Source organism: Polypterus senegalus, chromosome 10 (assembly GCF_016835505.1).
Source record: "Polypterus senegalus isolate Bchr_013 chromosome 10, ASM1683550v1, whole genome shotgun sequence".
NCBI classification, from domain to species: Eukaryota; Metazoa; Chordata; class Cladistia; order Polypteriformes; family Polypteridae; genus Polypterus; species Polypterus senegalus.
In genome coordinates, this window is record NC_053163.1 from 151,045,011 (window position 1) to 151,065,489 (window position 20,479).

The following is a 20,479-nucleotide window of genomic DNA, read 5'->3' on the forward strand; positions in this document are numbered from 1 at the left end:
AAACATCTGACAGTCTATTTACCTTTTCAAAATAGGTCATTTATTACACTGCAAATGATTAAGTTTGAAGAGAAACTGAGGTGTTGTAAAACTTTTGATTGGTAGTGCATGGTGGAATGGGATACACAGTGGAACCTCGGGTCACGAACGTCTCGGAACACATACAAATCGGGTTACGACCAAAAAAGTTCGCCAAACTTTTGCATCTGTTCACGACCACACATTTGGGTGGTGACAAACAAGTCAGTTTCCCTTCCGGTTCGCACACGCCGATGATTTCCGAACGTGTTCAGTGTCTCCCTGTGTATTTATTGAAGGATTCTGAAAGCACTGCACTTTAATTTGGACTTTGCTTTTGATTGTTGTTTTGTTGATTTTAATAAAAGCACTTGCCACTTTTTTGCACCATCCAATTGCTCCATTGTAGTGCCTCACTGTTGTGTTCATCGGTAACATTACCGACGGTGACAGGTTTAAGGGTCTCGGAAGCGAGATGGGAGCATGCAGCGAACCCGCATCTTCACAGACTTTACCTCAAAACTGTAATCTCCACTCCACCCAGTTCCTCCTCACTTCCTTCATGCCAGAACTCGACTCATGCAAGGTTAGTTTTCTTGGTTGTTTATGGTTAGTTTTTGTATAAATTACAGATTTTTCAAATGTTCATTTTCCCCCTGTGCTTAAAACTCATTAAAAAGTGTTTACAGAGATCGGTTCTCAAGGCTATAGTGTGATCTCTTGGAATGTTAGTTTTCTCTGTTCAAGGTTTTCTCAGTGTTAGATAGATAGATAGATACTTTATTAATCCCAAGGGGAAATTCACATTATTATTATTATTATTCACATTATTATTCACATTGTTATTCAATGTTTTTACATTTAGTTTACTATTACACTGCACTGTGCATTCTATGGTATAATTAACTATTTTTGTGCTTAAAAATCTTAAAAAATATATATTTACATACAGCTCGTACGGTCCGGAGCGGATTAATTGTATTTACATACAATCCTATGGGGGAAATTACTTTGGGTCACGACCAAATCAGGTTGCGAGTTTTGGAACGAATTACGGTGGTGACCCGAGCTTCCACTGTATTTGGATTGAAACTGACATTTTAGGAAGAGTAACCATAAATCTTTTGGTGAATTAAAAATGAATGACATAGTAGCTGAAACCTTTAATACTACCTACAGTATTGAAACATTGGTTGCTCTTCTTTTTCAGACTCAAAATTACTATAACAAAGGTATTCTTGCAATAGACTGGCACATCTCACATTTCCTTGCTGGCTTGCTAGTTCAGCAGCCCCTTGTCCATCCTATAGAGAGAAATATGAAGTATAAAATCAGTTACAGTTAAGGCTTAAATAGAATACCTTTTGATCAGTTTTATTTGACAAGTAGACAGTCCAGCAATATAACAATAGAGTAAATGCAATAAAAACAGTCCACTACAGTCATCCCTCGCTATATCGCGCTTCGACTTTGCGGCTTCACTCTATCGCGGATTTTATATGTAAGCATATCTAAATATATAACACAGATTTTTTGGCTGCTTCGCAGGTTCTGCGGACAATGGGTCTTTTTACTTCCTGTACATGCTTCCTCAGTTGGTTTGCCCAGTTGATTTCATACAAGGGACGCTATTGGCGGATGGCTGAGAAGCTAACCAATCAGAGCACGCAGTTAAGTTCCTGTGTGCTGAATGGCTCAGCGACGGAGCACCGAATTCGATTCCGCGGTGTTAACCAGGAAGTCTTGCCTCGCTCATTCAGCATCAACGTGTTTCGCTGTGTAAAGAGTTAACTTTTGTGCTCTTTTGTGTTTATCTTTGTGCATAGTCAAGCCCTTCATTATGGCTCCAAAATGATCGGATCCTCCTGCTGCTTCAGGGGCCGCGCCCAAGCGCCAATGGAAGATGTTAATGATTGCCAAAAAGGTAAAAGTTTTGGATATGTTGAAGGAAGGGAAAAGCTACACCGCTGTAGGACGTCATTAGGGCATCAATTAGTCCATGATTCTTTTTATTTAAAAAGTAGGAAAGGAATATAAGATCTATGGCCGCAGTGTCCTTTTAACCAGGGTGCAAAACAAGTTGTACGTGGATGTAATAAGGCAGTAGTCTGGATGGAATCTGCTTTAGGGATTTGGATTGAAGACTGCCAGAAGAAGAACAACGGCAGTGCTACACAATCGCCTGAAGTGGCTCCTTTAAGGGCTGTAACGCTCTCCTTTGTTGTGCAGTAAAACTAAACTCATCGTTATCGGACAAGTTGTTGTGTCATTGTTGGTGAGTAACCATAATTAATTTTCTACTTACAGTACTTAGTACATGTACGTACGTTTAGTGTCACTGTACACACATTTACTGTACACAATGTTTCTTGCATTGTATGTATTTATTGCTGGTGGCCAAGCTATCGTAATGGCTGTAACATATGTGATATCGGAGATGCTCGATATCTTTAAAATAATATTTAGGTTTTACTGTATAAAAACAGTGTGTTTACATACATAATTTCAATGAATCTTACCTAATATCTAAGAGAATACAAAGGGTTTATGCTGTATAACTGTGCGGGGAATATTTATAAACAGTGTGGGAGAGTTTATAAGGGCTTAAAATATATAAAAATAACCATACAAACATATGGGTTCTACTTCGTGGATTTTCACTTATCGCGGGGGGTTCTGGAACGCAACCCCCGCGATCGAGGAGGGATTACTGTACTAACAGGCCAAACATCAGTAACACCTTTAAACAACATGAATAAGCATAAAGAGGACTACAGTACAGTAAGGATGTCAACTCTGAAATAGTCATGATTACAGTGAACTACCAACAACGAGCTGGGCAAGAGCATTCATCATTGCCAAAAGGAAAAAACAGCACAAGAGAAAAGTCAACAAATGGGTGTTCTTGTCAGCTATGTAACATCTAATGCTTGGAAATCTAGTGAGATAATTGTTGCTCCTTCTATGGCCCTCCATGTTGGGTCACAGTTCCTACAGACAATATGCAGGAAGATCAAGACAAATTATCTGTCCAAACTCAAGAATATCAGTTCTCTCCTGGCTGTCAATTCCCAGTCAGTTATAATGAGACTGTTCTAAACTACCACTTATCAGTTAATTATACTAGATAATGGCTACACTGGGCACTAGGGGCAGGTCTCTGACAAAAACTTGCCACCCAATATTCCAATTCCCATGTAGGAAAAGAGGTACCTTTTAATACTTAGACAAATTCCACATTACTTTAGAGGATGGCAAACACTTAAAGAAACTGTAAATACACACAAATCAGATTATAGTTGGACATCAGATTAATTGGAGACTCCAAACTGGCCTCGTGCGAATACAAGTGAACGTGTGTTTGAGTAGGCTAGTACTGTTCCAGTGTTTGTTTGGGATGGCAGGATGGGCTCCTGGACCCCACAGCAATATATCAGATTAATTTTATATTACGTTATATTTTAAAAGCACATGTCACAAACCAATTGAGACAATAAGACAAAGGACAGATTTGGGACATTTACAAGAAGTTGGGAAAAACAGCTAACCTATAAAATAAGCAAAGCTGAATTAATAATACATTAATTCTAACTTGAACAGACTCCACTAATAAAGAAAAATCAAAATGGTAATGGTTCAAGATTCACCTGGTCTAACAAAGTCGGGTCAGCTCCATTCTGCAAGAGCAGTTTCAGGTTCTGGTAGCAACCCCACAGGGCGGCAACATGCAAAGGTGTTAACTGCTCTGCAGACCTGAAACAAACAAGAAAACATTTTGTAAATGCCAGAGAAAAAGGGAAACCAAGAAATTCACATTATCTTTGGTGTCTATAGCCAGGCCATTGACACCAAGGTTATCCATCGCCTTATCCCAGGCAAGTGAATGGGAGATCTGGAGCCCTTAAGATTCACTCAGCAGGAGGAAAGTCTTTTAATTCAATAATCCTCTGAACTGTATAATCAGACTTAGAAGCAGCTGGTTAATTCTTTTCTGTTGTTTCTTTTTTAATAAATCTGCTGATTATTTACCATTAACAAGTTGAACATTTCTGCAGTTACATTTTTTAGTGCAACCCCTAAAAGTGTTAATTTAATTCAGTTAATCTGAGCGCTCTTCACACGTTGTTAATGAATCAGTGCCAAAAGATTCCAGGCCTATTATCAGCAGAAGTGGGTCACCGGCGCTTCATCAATTCCTGTGTGGTTTCTTCTACACGCACCAGTATGGTTGCCACCCATCCTTGGTTGTCCCGCATTGGAACATAAGATACTGTGTTCTGTACTGAATTGATAAGGGACACGAGTTGTCCCATATTTTCATACATATCATTTCATATACACTGGTGCAGAAAAAATAACATAACAATTCAAATCAAGCCAGTTATACAAATGAATGAATGAGTTTGATTTTCGTGGCATTCAAACATGACAGATGGACAAGTAAGATTGGGCATCTGCATCGTCAGTGCCATTATGCAGCTTTCACACGCGGATTTTTAAAAAGAAAAGAAGTGACATCACTCAATATAATGGGATATCCAGAATAGGACAATGCACACAGCATAAACATTACTGTGGTGATGTCTGCTAATCCAAGTCCCTCAGTAAAAGAGGCAGTCGAGGTATAAGTCTGAGTGGGAGAACGAATGTCAGTGGGTCAGTTCGGTTTCTGGTGATGCCCTCTGATCGGGGCTCTTGAGAGACTGAGTGAGGAGTCTGAGTGTCTGGGTTTGCGAGTGTCCTGATAAAAACCAAGAGCCAGCCCTATGTTGGCTGGGATTGGCTCCAGCAGAACCCCGTGACCCTGTAGTTAGGATATATAGCGGGTTGGATAATGGATGGATGGATGGATGGAGGTAAGTGTTCTTAGAGAGTCAAGGCTGGGGGGCTGTCAAGAGGCAGGGCCTGATAAAGCCCATTGTAGCACTTCTTGTGTGATTTTGGGCTATACAAAAATAAATTGTACTAGCGACTGGGAGCCCAATCGAATCGGGCTACAAATTCTACGTTTGTGAAATCCATACTTTCTCTGCAAAGAATTATTTGTTTTTTGAAGTCCTTGAAATGATTTTGTTATCATGGCACTGATTTGTGCTTAAAATAGACCTTTTCGGCCGATGTAATGAAGAGCTTCCTGTTTAAACGGGGCTGCGAGACGTGAACTCAGCTCTTCAGCGCACCTCATTTGATTTTTTCCGGCAAACAAATTTTCAAAACAAAACGTATTTTATGTCTCTAATCAGAGTCTGAGTAATAATTATGTTGGCGTGGTCATTTTAGATCTGAGATCAGCTAAAATTTGAACAATGACCATTGTTAATAGCCAGCCATCATTACTCAGTTTGCCAATAGATGTCAGAAGGATGGATGCCAAAACCGAACTGCCCAAAGATAGATTTCGACGTACCAAGCAAATGGCGATACGTTCTAAATTACTTACGGTTCCGGAGCTGTCGAAGGGATTGAGTCAGCCGACGATGTTAGTCCTGGAAAGTACGCCCCACCAAACCAACGTTCCAAAAATCAACCGAACTTACTGTTATCTGCTCGAACCAACACCGACTTACTATACTCGGCCGTCCAGCCGCGTCACTGAAGCATTCGAACATTCTTAGCCAATCATGCAATACTGCATCCGTGTTTGACACGTGATGTTCTAACTATGGAGGCAGAGTCTCATTGCATGGTTCTAACTTGTGTTGAGTCGAGATATTGATGCGAACACCATACATACGGAGTATTGACGCGAACACCATACATACAGATAGTATCAAATTATGGATTGCATTGTAAGTGATTATTAAAACAGTTTTGTATTAGAAATTAAATACAGAGTTTTTTCTGTATTACAGAAAAATATTAATTTGCTTGGTGCTAATCTTCAAGGTGTTTTCGAGAACATATCAAGAGATATCGCATATTGGCTCAAAATAATCGCAATATCAATCCATATCGCCCAGTCCTAACTCTAAGGGATATTCAGTGACTTGGATCTTTGCTTGTTTCCATCTCCTGATTTGTGCTATTCAATCACCTTTTTGTTCTTTTTGTCTTCTTTGTGTAGGTTAGCCCATGATACTGACTTGCCACAAGCTGGTCCTCCCAGGCTACAGGTGCAATTATACTACAATCGGCTGAAACCCCAGACAGGTTTATCGCCATTGAAAAAATGATGCGACTTCCAAACCAAATTGGTTGCTCCTGGGATGATTCAAGGGTGTCACATTAAAGGAGGTGAATATTTATGCAATCAATACTCCTGCTTGTGCTGTAATTTAGACCAATTTTTTGGAGATGAGTTTTTACTTTGACATTCAAGAGTTGTTTTTCTGTTGATCGGTGGCAAAAAGCCAAATTATATCCGCTGTGATTCAACGTTGCCTAACAATAAATTGCAAAAACTTCCAAAGGGGAGTGAATACTTTTTATAGGCATTATAAGCTCAGTATTTTAACACAATTTGGACTTTATTAGATCAATTAGCAACTCAATAAAATGATTAAACAATTTCAGAAAATGGATACATTTTCATTTCTGGTCGGTTATCTTCCTTTGTAAGCGATTCACACTTAGCATCATTATGTTCAGAAGAAGCTGTGCTGGCTTTCTCACCTTATATTTGGATCTCCCCCGTGCTGCAGCAGCAGTTTCAAGCAGCGGATTCTCTTTTCTGTTTCCTTGCCAGCTGCCAAGTGCATAGCAGCAACACCTCTCTTCAGCACTAGACTGGGATCTGCACCTTGGGACAGGAGCCTCTCCACCTCCCTGAAAAACACGACAAAAACACCACTAGGAATAAAAATACCACTGGGAATAACACCAGGAAGCAGCATTTTAATTCAAATCAATTAACTTGTTACAAGTGTGTGGATTTCTGGGACCACTTCTACATTCGGTTTGGTTCCTATGAAAGTGAAATGAGAACTGGACTTGCACAGGTGGAATTAGATTAAGAAAGAAAGACAGATGCATTGTGTCTTCAATTCAACTCAACTCTGTCTGAATGCAAACATTTCCTTAGCTTCTTAAAATATGTTTCTTAACCTGTGGGTCACACTGAGACATGAATCACAATACTACCGAACGGGAAAAGGTTGAGAATGTTTTGCAAAATAGCAAAAAAAAAATTGTGACTCTTTAATTCCATCCATGGGGTAAATGTTACCATTATACAAGATTATAGACTGTTATACCTGCCTTGCACTCTCCACCTTGCATTTTCTTAACTTGTACTGCTTTTTTTATTGCTCTTTAATTTACTATTGTTTTTTTAATCATCAGTATGCTGCTGCTGCTGGAGTATTTGAATTTCCCTCTGGGGATTAATAAAGTATCTATCTATCTATTTATCTATTGTGGACTATGGCCGGCCAGTCATCCCGGCCAATACCCCGAGGCCAGCAGATGGAGCCCTCCCTGCAGCATGGAGGTGCCCCGAATGCCAGCAGGGAATCATGGACATTGGAGTTTTCCATCACAACCCTGCTGGATACCCTGGGGGCCACCAGAGGACGCTGCAGGGAGGCCCAGGGACTGTTATTTGTCCTATAACCTGGAAGTACGTCTTAGTCACAGCCACAGGGGAAATGACATACTTCCAGGATGAAGAAGAGGAGTTTTGATCTGACCCGGAAGTGCTAGGAAGTCACATGGACTGAGGCTTCAGAAGCACTTCCGGTTCATGGACTATAAAGGACTGTGAGAGATCCCAGACAGACGAACTGAACCAGAAGGAAGGGTGGCAACGCGTCTGGGAGATAATTGTTTATTGATTGGTCTTTATTTATGAGCATTGTGGAGTGGAGGGTGCTTTGTGCACTGTTGTGTCCAAATAAAAATTATTATTGGACTTTTACCTGGTGTCTAGGTAAAAATATACACACACATACATACATACATATACACACACACTATATATATATATATATATATATATATATATATATATATATATATACACATATACTAGACATTAAGCCCGTTAAAATTTAAAATAACGGGCGCTAGAACAGTAGTGCATAAACATTTGTATGAACAGTCTATATTAAATGGCAAGGACTTTGTATGTGGCTGTAATATGCGTCACTGTATTGTGTGCCTTTAATTTTCTCTCTCAGTGATACTGGTTTGTATTTCCATGAAATGCCTGTAATTTTGTCTAAAAGTAATACAGTGGAACCTCGGTTCACGACCATAATCCGTTCCAGACCGTATGAACTGTATGTAAATATATATTTTTTTAAGTAAGTACAAATATAGTTAACTATACCATAGAAAGCACAGCGTAATACTAAACTAAATGTAAAAACATTGAATAACACTAAGAAAACCTTGAACAACAGAGAAAACTAACACTGCAAGAGTTTGCGCTATAGCCTTATGACCCCCGCTAAAAACTCTTTTTAATGAGTTTTAAGCACAGGGAAAAAAATGAACATTTAAAAAATCTGTAATTTAATAAACAACCAAGAAAAGTAACATTGCAACAATGCATGCGTGCGCCTGTGTGTGTGTCTCTCGCGTGTGTGTCTCTTAAGCGCACGCCTCTGTGTCTGTGTGTGTGTGTCTGTCTGTCGCGCGTGCCTGTTTGTCTCGCGTGTGCGTGTGTGTGACGCGGGCACACCTGTGTATGTGCGTGTGTGTGACGCGGGCGTGCCTGTGTGCGTGCGTGCCTCGTGTGTGTATCTCTCTGCACAGGAAGAGACTGAACACGTGCTGTGTGGCCCCGCGCATGCGCACTTCACCAGAAGACACGTGTCTCTACACATATATATATATACATAATATATATATATATATATATATATATATATATATATATATATATATATATATATATATACACACACATCAAATATATGGCTAACACAGTACAACACCCTGGTACTCCAGAGGTAAAAATAAATAAAACTTCTGCAATCTGCTTAACTAAAGAGGAAGCCTATCATGCAATGATAAATGCTTTAAATATTGTGGTTTTTGAGACACATCTTTAACCACAATTAAGTTTACCATAATAGACAAGAGTGAATGGGAAGGTCTACAGGACGGTAGTGAGACCAGCTATGTTACATGGGCTGGAGACGGTGGCACTGACCAGAAAGCAGGAGACAGAGCTGGAGGTGGCAGAGTTAAAGATACCAAGATTTGCATTGGGTGTGATGATCCTGTGCAGCGAGTAGTGGATGTTGGACTTTGAGAGTAATGATATTGCACAGTTATTATCAGTACCATTTAGATATTGGATACTTCACAGTTAATGGACAGAAGGAAGTCCAGGGGTTGGGCAGTTAGACTGTGTAATCAGTGCATGTGTGAGTTTAGAATGGTTACGGCTTTTGGGAAAAAAATGTTCTTGAGCCTGTTTGTCCTTGTGGTGATGCACCTGTAGCACCTCCCTCAGGTCAAACAGGTCAGAGCCAGGGTGGGAGCTGTCCTTGATGTTTTTTTTTTGCTCTGCTGAGGTGTAAATGTCCATCAGGGAGGGGAGAGGGCAGCTGATGATCTTCTGTGCTGCCTTTACTACTCTCTGAAGCCTCTCCTTGTCTGCCATGGTGCAGCTACCATACCATACTGTGATGCAGTACGCCAGCAGGCTCTTGATGGACGAGCGCTAGAAGGTCAGTAACAGGTTGGAGTCCAGGTTGTGCTTTCTGAGGACCCTCAGGAGGTGTAACTGCTGCTGAGCCTTCTTGATGACTGCTGTGATGTTGTCTGTCCAGGAGATGTCAGCGCAGATAAGGATGCCGAGAAACAGGATGCATGCAGCTAAAGTTATTGGGACTGTTGTAGATGATCTGGCAAGTGTGTGTCAGAGGACAATGCTAAAGAAACTAGAAATCATCTCAACTAATGAAAGACATCCATTACATGTAGAACTGAACTTCAGGAAACCAGGAAGGACAGTGTCTTTGAAAACCCACACAAATCACTCCAGTAATTCCTTTCTTCCTAGTGCCATATGACTTTTTAATAAGGAATATCAGAGATAATGATTAAGGTTTGATACGAGTCTATCCTGCAACAATTCTTGTGTAAATATGCATTATCAAACTGCCTTACCTTAACCTGTCTTGTCTCTAATTGTTGTTTTGTTTCTTTCTGTCTTATTAGATGCAACTGAGAAAGGCAAATTTCATGTTTTCTTGTGTAAACAGGACTAAATAAAGCAACCTATACAACACGCTTATGTCAGGCCTGTAATTGAATTAAACTGCTTGAATGAACAGAACCCTCTATTTCCTAATTGATTTTATTTCAGAAATGGCAAATGAATGCGAATTGATGATCCTTAGTATGGCCTTTTCAGTCCCAACATGACTTCATATTCTCAAAATCCCATAATTTGATCCAGGGTTGCTCTTGTGAATTAGAAAATAACTTTGAAAACAATTTGAAACAAGGTACGGCAGAGTATTAGGGCCACGGTGAAGAAAAAAAAAAAAAATACGGACACAGTGAAGAAAAAAAAAAAAACTAGATGTGGAGAATAAAGTCGACGTGTTGACTTCAATCTCGACATTTCTACTTTATTCTCGCTGTTTATGTCGAGATTAAAGTTGACACGTCGACTTTATTCTTGTAGTTTGTCATTAAAGTAGAACCTCGTAAACTAAACTTCACCTTAAAGTTAATATTTAACTTATTAGATTTTCTCAAACCCCACCATAAATTATATAGCACATTAAATGCTTTGTGTTAAGTGTTCCCCGACCCATGTTAATCGGTACGTGCTTCTTAAACTGATTTCCTCTTGCAGCAATCACAGAATACATTAATTTCATGATATTCCTGCTCCCGGAACATTTAAAATGCCAAGTAAAATACTTGAAATAATTTTCTTGATGAAATGCATTAAAGCGTGTATTACACATGTGGAGGCACAGTGGCGTGGAAGTTGCACTTCTGCCTCAGGGGGTCCCAGGTGTTCTCTGCCTTGAGTCTGCATGTTTTTCTGGTGGGTTTACTCGGCGTGCTTCAGTTTTCTTTCAAACCCATGTGGGGTCTTGTTATGCTAAATTGCCCCCTAGTGTGTATGTGTTGCTCGTATTCACCCTGCGATGTGCTGGTGCCCCATTCAGGATTTGCTCCTGCTTCGCACACGATGCTTGCTGGGATGGGCGCAACCCTGAATGGATGGCATAATTACACATGTAGAGTATAACGAAAATTTTTTTTTAAGTTCTGAGCACTCCGTGGTCTGAGTTTATAACTAGTTTTAATGTCACAGATGTTTATCGTGTGGCGATTGGTTTTGTGGAGAAAGAAAATGGAAGGATATGAACTGGGGTTTTGGTACGTCAGATTGAGACAGCATGCATGCAATAAAGAAAGCCCGCTCAGAAGAACATCCATTTAATTCTGTGTTCGTGTATCCGACCACCAGATCATTTACCCAACATTTACACCATATTTCAGTTAAGCCAGCGCGATCCCCATTCATACAACCAGTTTTTTGGAGCCTCGTCACAAAGTTCTCTACACTGAACGCAGACTTTACTGCGAGGGAGCAGCACTACCACCGCACAACCGTGCATGTTTAATACCTGCTTTAATGCATTTTATCACGAAAATGATACCAAGTATTTACCTTAGCATTCTAAATGTTGCAATAAAGTGAATGGATTCTGTGCGGCGATCACTGCCAGCACCTCCTCAGTGCAAGATGAACTCAGTTTAAGAAGCGCGTAGCGATTAACAACTGGGTCGGCGAAAACGTATCACAAAGCATTTCATGTGCTACATTAACTTATGACAGGGCTTGAGAAAATCTAGTAAATTAAACATTCATTTTAGGAAGTTTAGTTTACGACATTCTACTTTAATGACAAAATAAACTATAAAAATAAATTGGAAATGTCGACTTTAATCTCGACATAAACGGCGAGAATAAAGTCAACATGTCGACTTTATTCTAGTCATTAGCATCGAGATTAAAGTGGAAATGTCGAGATATAGTTTGTTTTTTTTTTCTTCACCGTGGCCCTAATACGCTTCCGTAAGTAGGGAATGTTAGCCGATATTCGGCTATCTCTCGGTCGGCCTGAGCACAGACATATATAGGTAGACGCCGCATTCACTGTGTTGCCCAGTTGACACGATACGTCAGCCTTATTGCGATTGGCAAAAGTGCCATTTAAACTAATACACGTAGACGTGGAAACCGGTTTTCTGATGAAAAAACAATAACGTTTTAAACAGTATCATTTACATAAAACAGATTTTGGCAATTTGTTTACATGCAATTATTTAAATCCATTTATACACTAATAATGGGAATTATTAAATAATTATTATTATTAAATAATTCCTCCCATATAAGTAACATTTCTCGGACTGCCTTCTTCCATCTCCGAAACATTTCTAGACTTCGTCCTGTTCTTACGCAACACATTACTAAAGTATCAGTTAATGCCCGAGTTACCTCACGTATAGATCACTGTAATGCTATTCTATCGGTCATCCCACAAAAACGTATCCATCGCTTACAACTTCTTCAAAATTCTGCTGCCAGGATAATAACCTGCTGTTCTAAATACACTGAACACATCACACCGATTCTCTCTCAACTTCACTGGCTCCCTGTTCACTACAGAATACAATACTAAATACCGGTCTGAACATTTAAAGCTCTCCACAACCTCACTGATCTCCTCCAGACTGACACTCCTCTCGCTCACTCAGATCCTCATCTGCAGCTCGGCTTTCTGTACCGCACGTCAGACTCAGTGCTATGGGAGCTCGAACGTCTCTCATTGTGCTCCTCAACTCGGGAATTCTCTTCCCTCTCATATACGTCAGCTCGATTCAATAACACATTTTAAGACTGCCCTCAAAACTTATCTTTTCAAACTGACATACCAATTGTGAGTTCTGCACTGTTACTGCCAGTTATCAATGTTTGTTTGCTAATTATTGCTTTTTGATTTATCATTCTCTTGTTTTAATTTTACTAATGTTGTTTCATTTTATTGTAAGGTGACCTTGAGTGCTAAGATTATAGATAAATAGATGTGAAAGGCACTATATAATAGATAGATAGATAGATAGATAGATAGATAGATAGATAGATAGATAGATAGATAGATAGATGTGAAAGGCACTATATAACAGATAGATACTTTATTTATCCCAAGGGGAAATTCACATAAAATGGGATTTTGTAATGGCCAAATATAACCAAAACAATTGTTCAGCCTTACCTATGAAATGTAATCCCCCAGGATCTGGTTTGGAGCGAACAGCGGTTTGTCCAATCCCAAGCTGTGCATTATTCATTACTTCGCGCCACGGCAGTGCCACTCGCAATATGGCGGTGACGTTGACGTATGATACAGCTGGTCATGCGGTGTCTAGTAATTCTGTCTATGGGCCTGAGACATTCTGGTGCCCTTAATATGACGCCCCTGTCAGTTGCGTCTCTGTTAACTCCACCCACTTTCCACGCCCCCATCCCGTGTTTGCGGTACACTCTTGTGCTATTGTAGTAATGGTGGCAAACTGAACGTATGTCCAAAAAATATCTATTATAAAAAAAAAAGCTTCACCAGGATAAACTGTCGTGCTTATGTAATAAACGTCTCTTCGTACTTGCTGCGAGGTCGCGAGCCATCCGCAATGGGTAAGCACAGCCGCTCGGCTAATAGAAAAGGTCTTAGCTGGGTGATTCAAACGACCACTTTATACCTCGTGCGTCATTCCTCTGGAGCATAAACTCCACCACAATTAATACAACGTTAATATAAATAATACAATGTTGTACACCAGTAATAATACAGCCCATAATACATAATGCTATAACACAGGGAGGACCACAAAGACAGCACTCTAAAGAGCTCCTAAACGTCCAGCACGTAGGATTGCATATTTTGACTGTTTACACAGATTACAGTATATGATTTATTCGAGTCTATAATAATATGTACTGTTAACTGTAGCTGACTGCAGCATATAATTCATTCTTCGTCGTCTTCTTCCTTAGCATGCCCATTTTTATATGGGGTCAACCTTCAGATTACCAGTGTAGATCCTTAGCCACAGATTCCACTACTCCGTTGATTGCAGCATATAACTAATGTATTAAAAAGTGCAGTCTCGTGATGAAGACATGGCAAACGCAGATATAAAACGTGAAGTATAAAATACACAATGTTACGATTTTTTGTTTTTAATATATGACACCAAAACAACTGCTTCTGATTCAGAACTGAGATACCTCGATAGTTCTGAAGTTTAGTAAACGCTGAATACACGTTTGAGTGTAGGAACTAAAGGAGATTGAAATCGTCATGAGGGGCGTCAGTTCACCAGCGAATCAGGGACACGGCTTCAGAAAGGGGCGTCAATTTATGGACCTCATAGTATGTTAAGTGCTCGGATCTGTCCGAAGCCTAAAACTGTACTGACTGCAGCCGGACACTTAGGGGGCGCCCGACCAGTTCCTTTTTAGTGCATTTCGCACGAGATTGAGTACAAGCCCGGGACATGTCTGCCCAGAAACAAAACGCTTTTGTAAAGCCAGCATTAGAAAGACATTCGGTCTGAAAATCAGCACAGGTACTTTTCAACAGGAGAGGACATCTCACGACTTCCACTTTCGGCAACTAAACCACAGAGGACACGTTTACCGGTAGCGTAAAACAAGCAGGGAAGAATTAAAATGCTCTCTTATTGTCTTATAAAGAGGAAAAAAAATGCAATTCTAACAAATGACAAGAAATTAACCTTGGCCAGAACATACCTGGGCTCCCCGGCGTCCACTGTTTTGCAAAGCCGCAGGGCTAAGTGCTTGGGGTTAAGGTTCATGGCCGCTTCGTTTTTTTTTTTTATCATTAATATTTTAAGTTTTCACATCTCGTCGTCCATGTGTTGCTGATATGTGCACCTCCTGAGTGTTCGGGTATTTCTTTCACCTTTAAAGCATTTCATCGCTGACCCGTCAGTGCATAATGTATGTATAAAAAAGATCTCTATATATTTTTGTCCTTGTGAAGGGAAAACGATCTCATATTAAATTTCCCTCCGCCATTGCGCCGGTCAACTCAAACAGAAGGGAGGAGCTGATCTCAGAGCACGCACGGCGTCTATTGGACTGCCCTGGGAAGCAACAGCAAGTCCTCATAGGCCGACGAGCCTGTCAATAAAAGAAATGCGAGGATGTGATTGGGCAATACTTTGAGCCCTGTGTTTATTATTCTGGCGCTCAAATCTCCGTATCATTTAGTTGTTCTCTGTCAGATTATGGAAACGTAGTAGTTAATCCATAAACTCGATAAATTACAGAAGAGGCGAACAAAATCAACATACAGTACTGAATTTTTTCCCCAGTTAACTGGGTAGTCTTATTTGCCATTAAAAAAACGTATATAGAGTTAGAATAATAAGAGGAATTTCTCGGCTTTTTAAAAGAAGTCGGTGTTCTGCATAACTTATGTTAGCATTTAAAACCACAGCAGTTTTATTCGGTTCCCTGCTGTTTAATTTTTTTCCATGTACAGTAGTTCTGAGCTACATGATGCCCTATTGTTTAAATACAGATAGGTCCATAAATATTTGGACAGAGACAACTTTTTTCTCATTTTGGTTCTGTACATTACCACAATGAATTTTAAATGAAACAACTCGGATGCAATTGAAGTGTAGACTTTCAGCTTTAATTCAGTGGGTTGAACAAAACGATTGCATAAAAATGTGAGGCAACTAAAGCATTTTTAACACAATCCCTTTATTTCAGGGGCTCAAAAGTAATTGGACAAATAAAATAACTGGAAATAAAATGTTCATTTCTAATACTTGGTTGAAAACCCTTTGCTGGCAATGCCAGCCTGAAGTTTTGAACTCCTGGACATCACCAGATGCTGGGTTTCCTCCTTTTTAATGCTCTGCCAGGCCTTTACTTTCAGTTGCTGTTTGTTTGTGGGCCTTTCTGTCCGAAGTTTAGTCTTCAACAAGTGAAATGCCTGCTCAGTTGGGTTAAGATCAGGTGACTGACTTGGCCATTCAAGAAGTTTCCACTTCTTTGCTTTAATAAACTCCTGGGTTGCTTTGGCTGTATGTTTTGGGTCATTGTCCATCTGTATCATGAAACGCCCGCCCAATCAATCAGACTGCATTTAGCTGGATTTGAGCAGACAGTATGTCTCTGAACACCTCAGAATTCTGTCCTGTGTCACATCATCAATAAACACTAGTGTCCCAGTGCCACTGGCAGCCATGCACGCCCAAGCCATCACACTGCCTGACTCCACCGTGTTTTACAGATGATGTGCTATGCTTTGGATAATGAGCCTTCTCCATACTTTTTTCTTGCCATCATTCTGGTAGAGGTTGATCTTGGTTTCATCTCTCCAAAGAATGTTTTTCCAGAACTGTGCTGGCTTTTTAGATGTTCTTTAGCAAAGTCCAATCTAGCCTTTCTATTCTTGAGGCTTATGAGTGGCTTGCACCTTGCAGTGCACCCTCTGTATTTACTTTCATGCAGTCTTCTTTATGGTAGACTTGGATATCGACACGCTGACCAAGCCCTGGAGAGTGTTGTTCACTTGGTGGGCTGTTGTGATGGGGTTTCTCTTCACCATGGAAATGATTCTGCGATCATCCACCACTGTTGTCTTCCGTGGACGTCCAGATCTTTTTGCGTTGCTGAGTTCACCAGTGCTTGCTTTCTTTCTCAAACTGTAGATTTTGCCACTCGTAATATTGTAGCAATTTCTCAGATGGGTTTTTTCTGTTTTCGCAGCTTAAGGATGGCGTCTTTCACCTGCATGGAGAGCTCCTTTGACCGCACACAGCAACATCTTCCACATGCAAGCACCACACCTCAGATCAACTCCAGGCCTTTTATCTGCTGAACTGATAAGACATAACGACGGACTTGAACACACCTGCCATGAAATAGCCTTTGATTCAATTGTCCAATTACTTTTGAGCCCCTGAAATGAAGGGATTGTGTTCAAAAAATACTTTAGTTGCCTCACATTTTTATGCCATCGTTTTGTTCAACCCACTGAATTAAAGCTGAAAGTCTGCACTTCAACTGCATCGGAGTTGTTTCATTTAAAATTCATTGTGGTAATGCACAGAACCAAATTGAGAAAAAAGTTGTCTGCCCAAATATTTATGGACCTAACTGTATTTTTATGGCATTAATATAATGCACACTATTGCTGTCATTGTACAGGCTGATTTTTATTGTTACTGAAGTGCCATGATGGATTCTGTTTCTCTTTATATTTTTTCTTTTTATTTTGCTCAATATCCATAAAAGGGCAGCTCATCCTTGCCACGCTAGAAGGATTTCTGTTCGTGAAATTGCAGGCTTGTGGTTGTTACAGGTGGTGGAATGCCAGCTCATACTACGATTGACTCATTCCTGGCTGATGCAGCCTAACAGCGCCATTACATGTATACAGTCGTATTTATTGTTGTCTTTTCTAATCTTCTAATGCAGTCAAGGAGCTTCTCATTACATACAAGTGAAGCACACAGACCTTTGGTGCATCCTTGTTGTTCTTACATTCTGTACCTCAAACCTGACGCTTAACAGATGGCACTGCTCTTCTTCGTCTTCCTATCATGGAGTTCTTCATCATGTCATCCGTCTCTGCGATGTGTGTGACGCTCAACAAATGTCGCTGGTCCTCTTCTTCTTTCCATCATGTCACTCTGTTTGCCTGCCGGTCACTTTGCCATAATAAAGCCATGAGTGCAAGTCAGCTTGCACGGGTTACCGCTACCTGAATTTTTTTTGAATTTCCATAACGTATCGGGTCAAAACCTTTTGATGAAGACCAACATCAAGGTGCTAGCCCTAATACTTACATGTGGACCTCTGCTTGCATGCCTTTCTCCCATCTTAGCTATTCTTAACATTCCATCTCCCGCACTTTACACTAAACAGATGTCACTGGTCCTCATCATTTTTCTGCCATGTCACTTTGTTTGCTGTGAGAATCCCACAAGCACAGATCAGTTTGCTGCTACCTCAAATCATTGTCAGAAGGCTAGGTTGGGGGGCATGCACTGGTACAGTGTGTTTCCACACCCACCACACGACGAAACACCTTGGGATCCCGGTTGGCAACCCCCCAGGCAGACACACAATCCAGTCCCACTCTCCAGAAATGACCTATCTGCCATAGCCAGGTGTTACGTGGGCATGCCCTTGTACAGGTCCAGCCACTTGGGTCCTCAAGAATGAGGATCTTACAAGTCGGATCACCCTCGGGTAATCGCGCCACAGGGCCGTAGTGCTATAACTGATGCTCCATCACAATGCAGGTCATGTGCCTCATTCGAGACTCCATGAACAACACAAAGTCAAACCAGCGGGACCAAAGGATTCTCTGAAGAGACACACGTGAAGGAGTCCAGTCTTCATCTCAGGTAACTGGATAGCATCCATGTCTCACAACCATATAGCAAGACAAGAAGCAGCAGAACTCTAAAGACTTGGACCTTCATCCTTTTGCAGATATCAGGAACGCCTTGTGGACCTTCATCCTTTTGCATAGATATCAGGAGCGCCACACACCCCCGTCCAATGACCTCATGACGCCCCATGCTTTCCCAATCTGTCTACTGACTTTATAGGAAGAGTCACCAGAGACATGAATGTCACTGCCGAGGTAAGCAAACCTCTTATTGAGGTTGACCCTCTCTCCACAGACAGACACTGCTGATGGTCGTGCCCAGAAGGGGATCTTTGGTTTTTATCAGGACTCTCGCAAGCCCAGACACTCAATCTTTCGAGCGCCGCAATCAGAGCCTCCATTGACTGTGTGAAGATCACAGCATCGTCCGCAAAGTCAAGATCAGTGAATCTTTCTTCACCAACAGATGCCCCACAGGCACTGGACCCCACGACTCTGCCCAACACCCAGTCCATGCAAGCATTAAACAGAGTAGGAGCAGAACACACCAGAATCAACAGAGAAGAACGCAGAGGTTAACTCCACACAGCACTCACAGAACCAGTGTACAGGCCGGCCATGATATTTAGCAACTGTGTGGCGATCCCGCAAAGTCTCAGGACGTCCCACAGGGCAGCTCGATCAACTGAGTCAAACACTTTATCCATCCATCCATCCATCCATTATCCAACCCGCTATATCCTAACTACAGGGTCACGGGGGTCTGCTGGAGCCAATCCCAGCCAACACAGGGCGCAAGGCAGGAAACAAACCTCGGGCAGGGTGCCAGCCCACCACAGCAAACACTTTATGTGAATCAAAAAAAAAGCTGCCATTAAAAAACGTATATAGCATTAGAATAAAAAGTAAGAGGAATGTCTTAGGTTTTTAAAACATCTGCACAGATGACTTGTGCATTAATGTATTGTTACTGTTCACGGTTAACAAGAGCAGCGTCATTCTCACTAGATGCCCATACTGCAGTACATTTCTCCGATTATGATAAGAGAACCAGACACGGCTGCAAATTTAGTTTTTTATGTTGGCAAAATGTTATGTTTTACAGTGGTGTGAAAAACTATTTGCCCCCTTCCTGATTTCTTATTCTTTTGCATGTTTGTCACACAAAATGTTTCTGATCATCAAACACATTTAACCATTAGTCAAATATAACACAAGTAAACACAAAATGCAGTTTTTAAATGATGGTTTTATTATTTAGGGAGAAAAAAAATCCAAACCTACATGGCCCTGTGTGAAAAAGTAATTGCCCCCCTGTTAAAAATAACCTAACTGTGGTGTATCACACCTGAGTTCAATTTGCGTAGCCACCCCCAGGCCTGATTACTGCCACACCTGTTTCAATCAAGAAATCACTTCAATAGGAGCTGCCTGACACAGAGAAGTAGACCAAAAGCACCTCAAAAGCTAGACATCATGCCAAGATCCAAAGAAATTCAGGAACAAATGAGAACAGAAGTAACTGAGATCTATCAGTCTGGTAAAGGTTATAAAGCCATTTCTAAAGCTTTGGGACTCCAGCGAACCACAGTGAGAGCCATTATCCACAAATGGCAAAACATGGAACAGTGGTGAACCTTCCCAGGAGTGGCCGGCCGACCAAAATTACCCCAAGAGCGCAGAGACGACTCATCCGAGAGGTCACAAAAGACCCCAGGACAACGTCTAAAGAACTGCAGGCCTCACTTGCCTCAATTAAGGTCAGTGTTCACGACTCCACCATAAGAAAGAGACTGGGCAAAACGGCCTGCATGGCAGAGAAGACGCAAACCACTGTTAAGCAAAAAGAACATTAGAGCTCGTCTAAATTTTGATAAGAAACATCTCAATGATTGCCAAGACTTTTGGGAAAATACCTTGTGGACTGATGAGACAAAAGTTGAACTTTTTGGAAGGCAAATGTCCCGTTACATCTGGCGTAAAAGGAACACAGCATTTCAGAAAAGAAAGGTTCATGCTAGAAAACTGTCTACCTCAAATAAAGCTGAATTACAACAATTCTGCAAAGATGAGTGGCCAAAATTCCTCCA

The 20,479-nt window shown here is 40.9% G+C and overlaps 1 protein-coding gene across 1 annotated transcript in view; it reads right to left on the reverse strand.

The window, feature by feature from the left end:
* ankle1 (ankyrin repeat and LEM domain containing 1) overlaps positions 1 to 15,112 on the reverse strand; it is a 43,359-nt gene extending 28,247 nt beyond the window's left edge. Inside the window, exons 1-4 of the mRNA XM_039767066.1 lie at positions 14,759 to 15,112; positions 6,631 to 6,783; positions 3,666 to 3,771; positions 1,196 to 1,322 (exon numbers count right to left, since the gene is read on the reverse strand). Of these exons, the coding sequence (XP_039623000.1) occupies positions 1,196 to 1,322; positions 3,666 to 3,771; positions 6,631 to 6,783; positions 14,759 to 14,850 (478 nt within the window). The 5' untranslated portion in view covers positions 14,851 to 15,112. The remainder of the gene's footprint in view (positions 1 to 1,195; positions 1,323 to 3,665; positions 3,772 to 6,630; positions 6,784 to 14,758) is intronic.
* Positions 15,113 to 20,479: the final 5,367 nt, after the last annotated feature.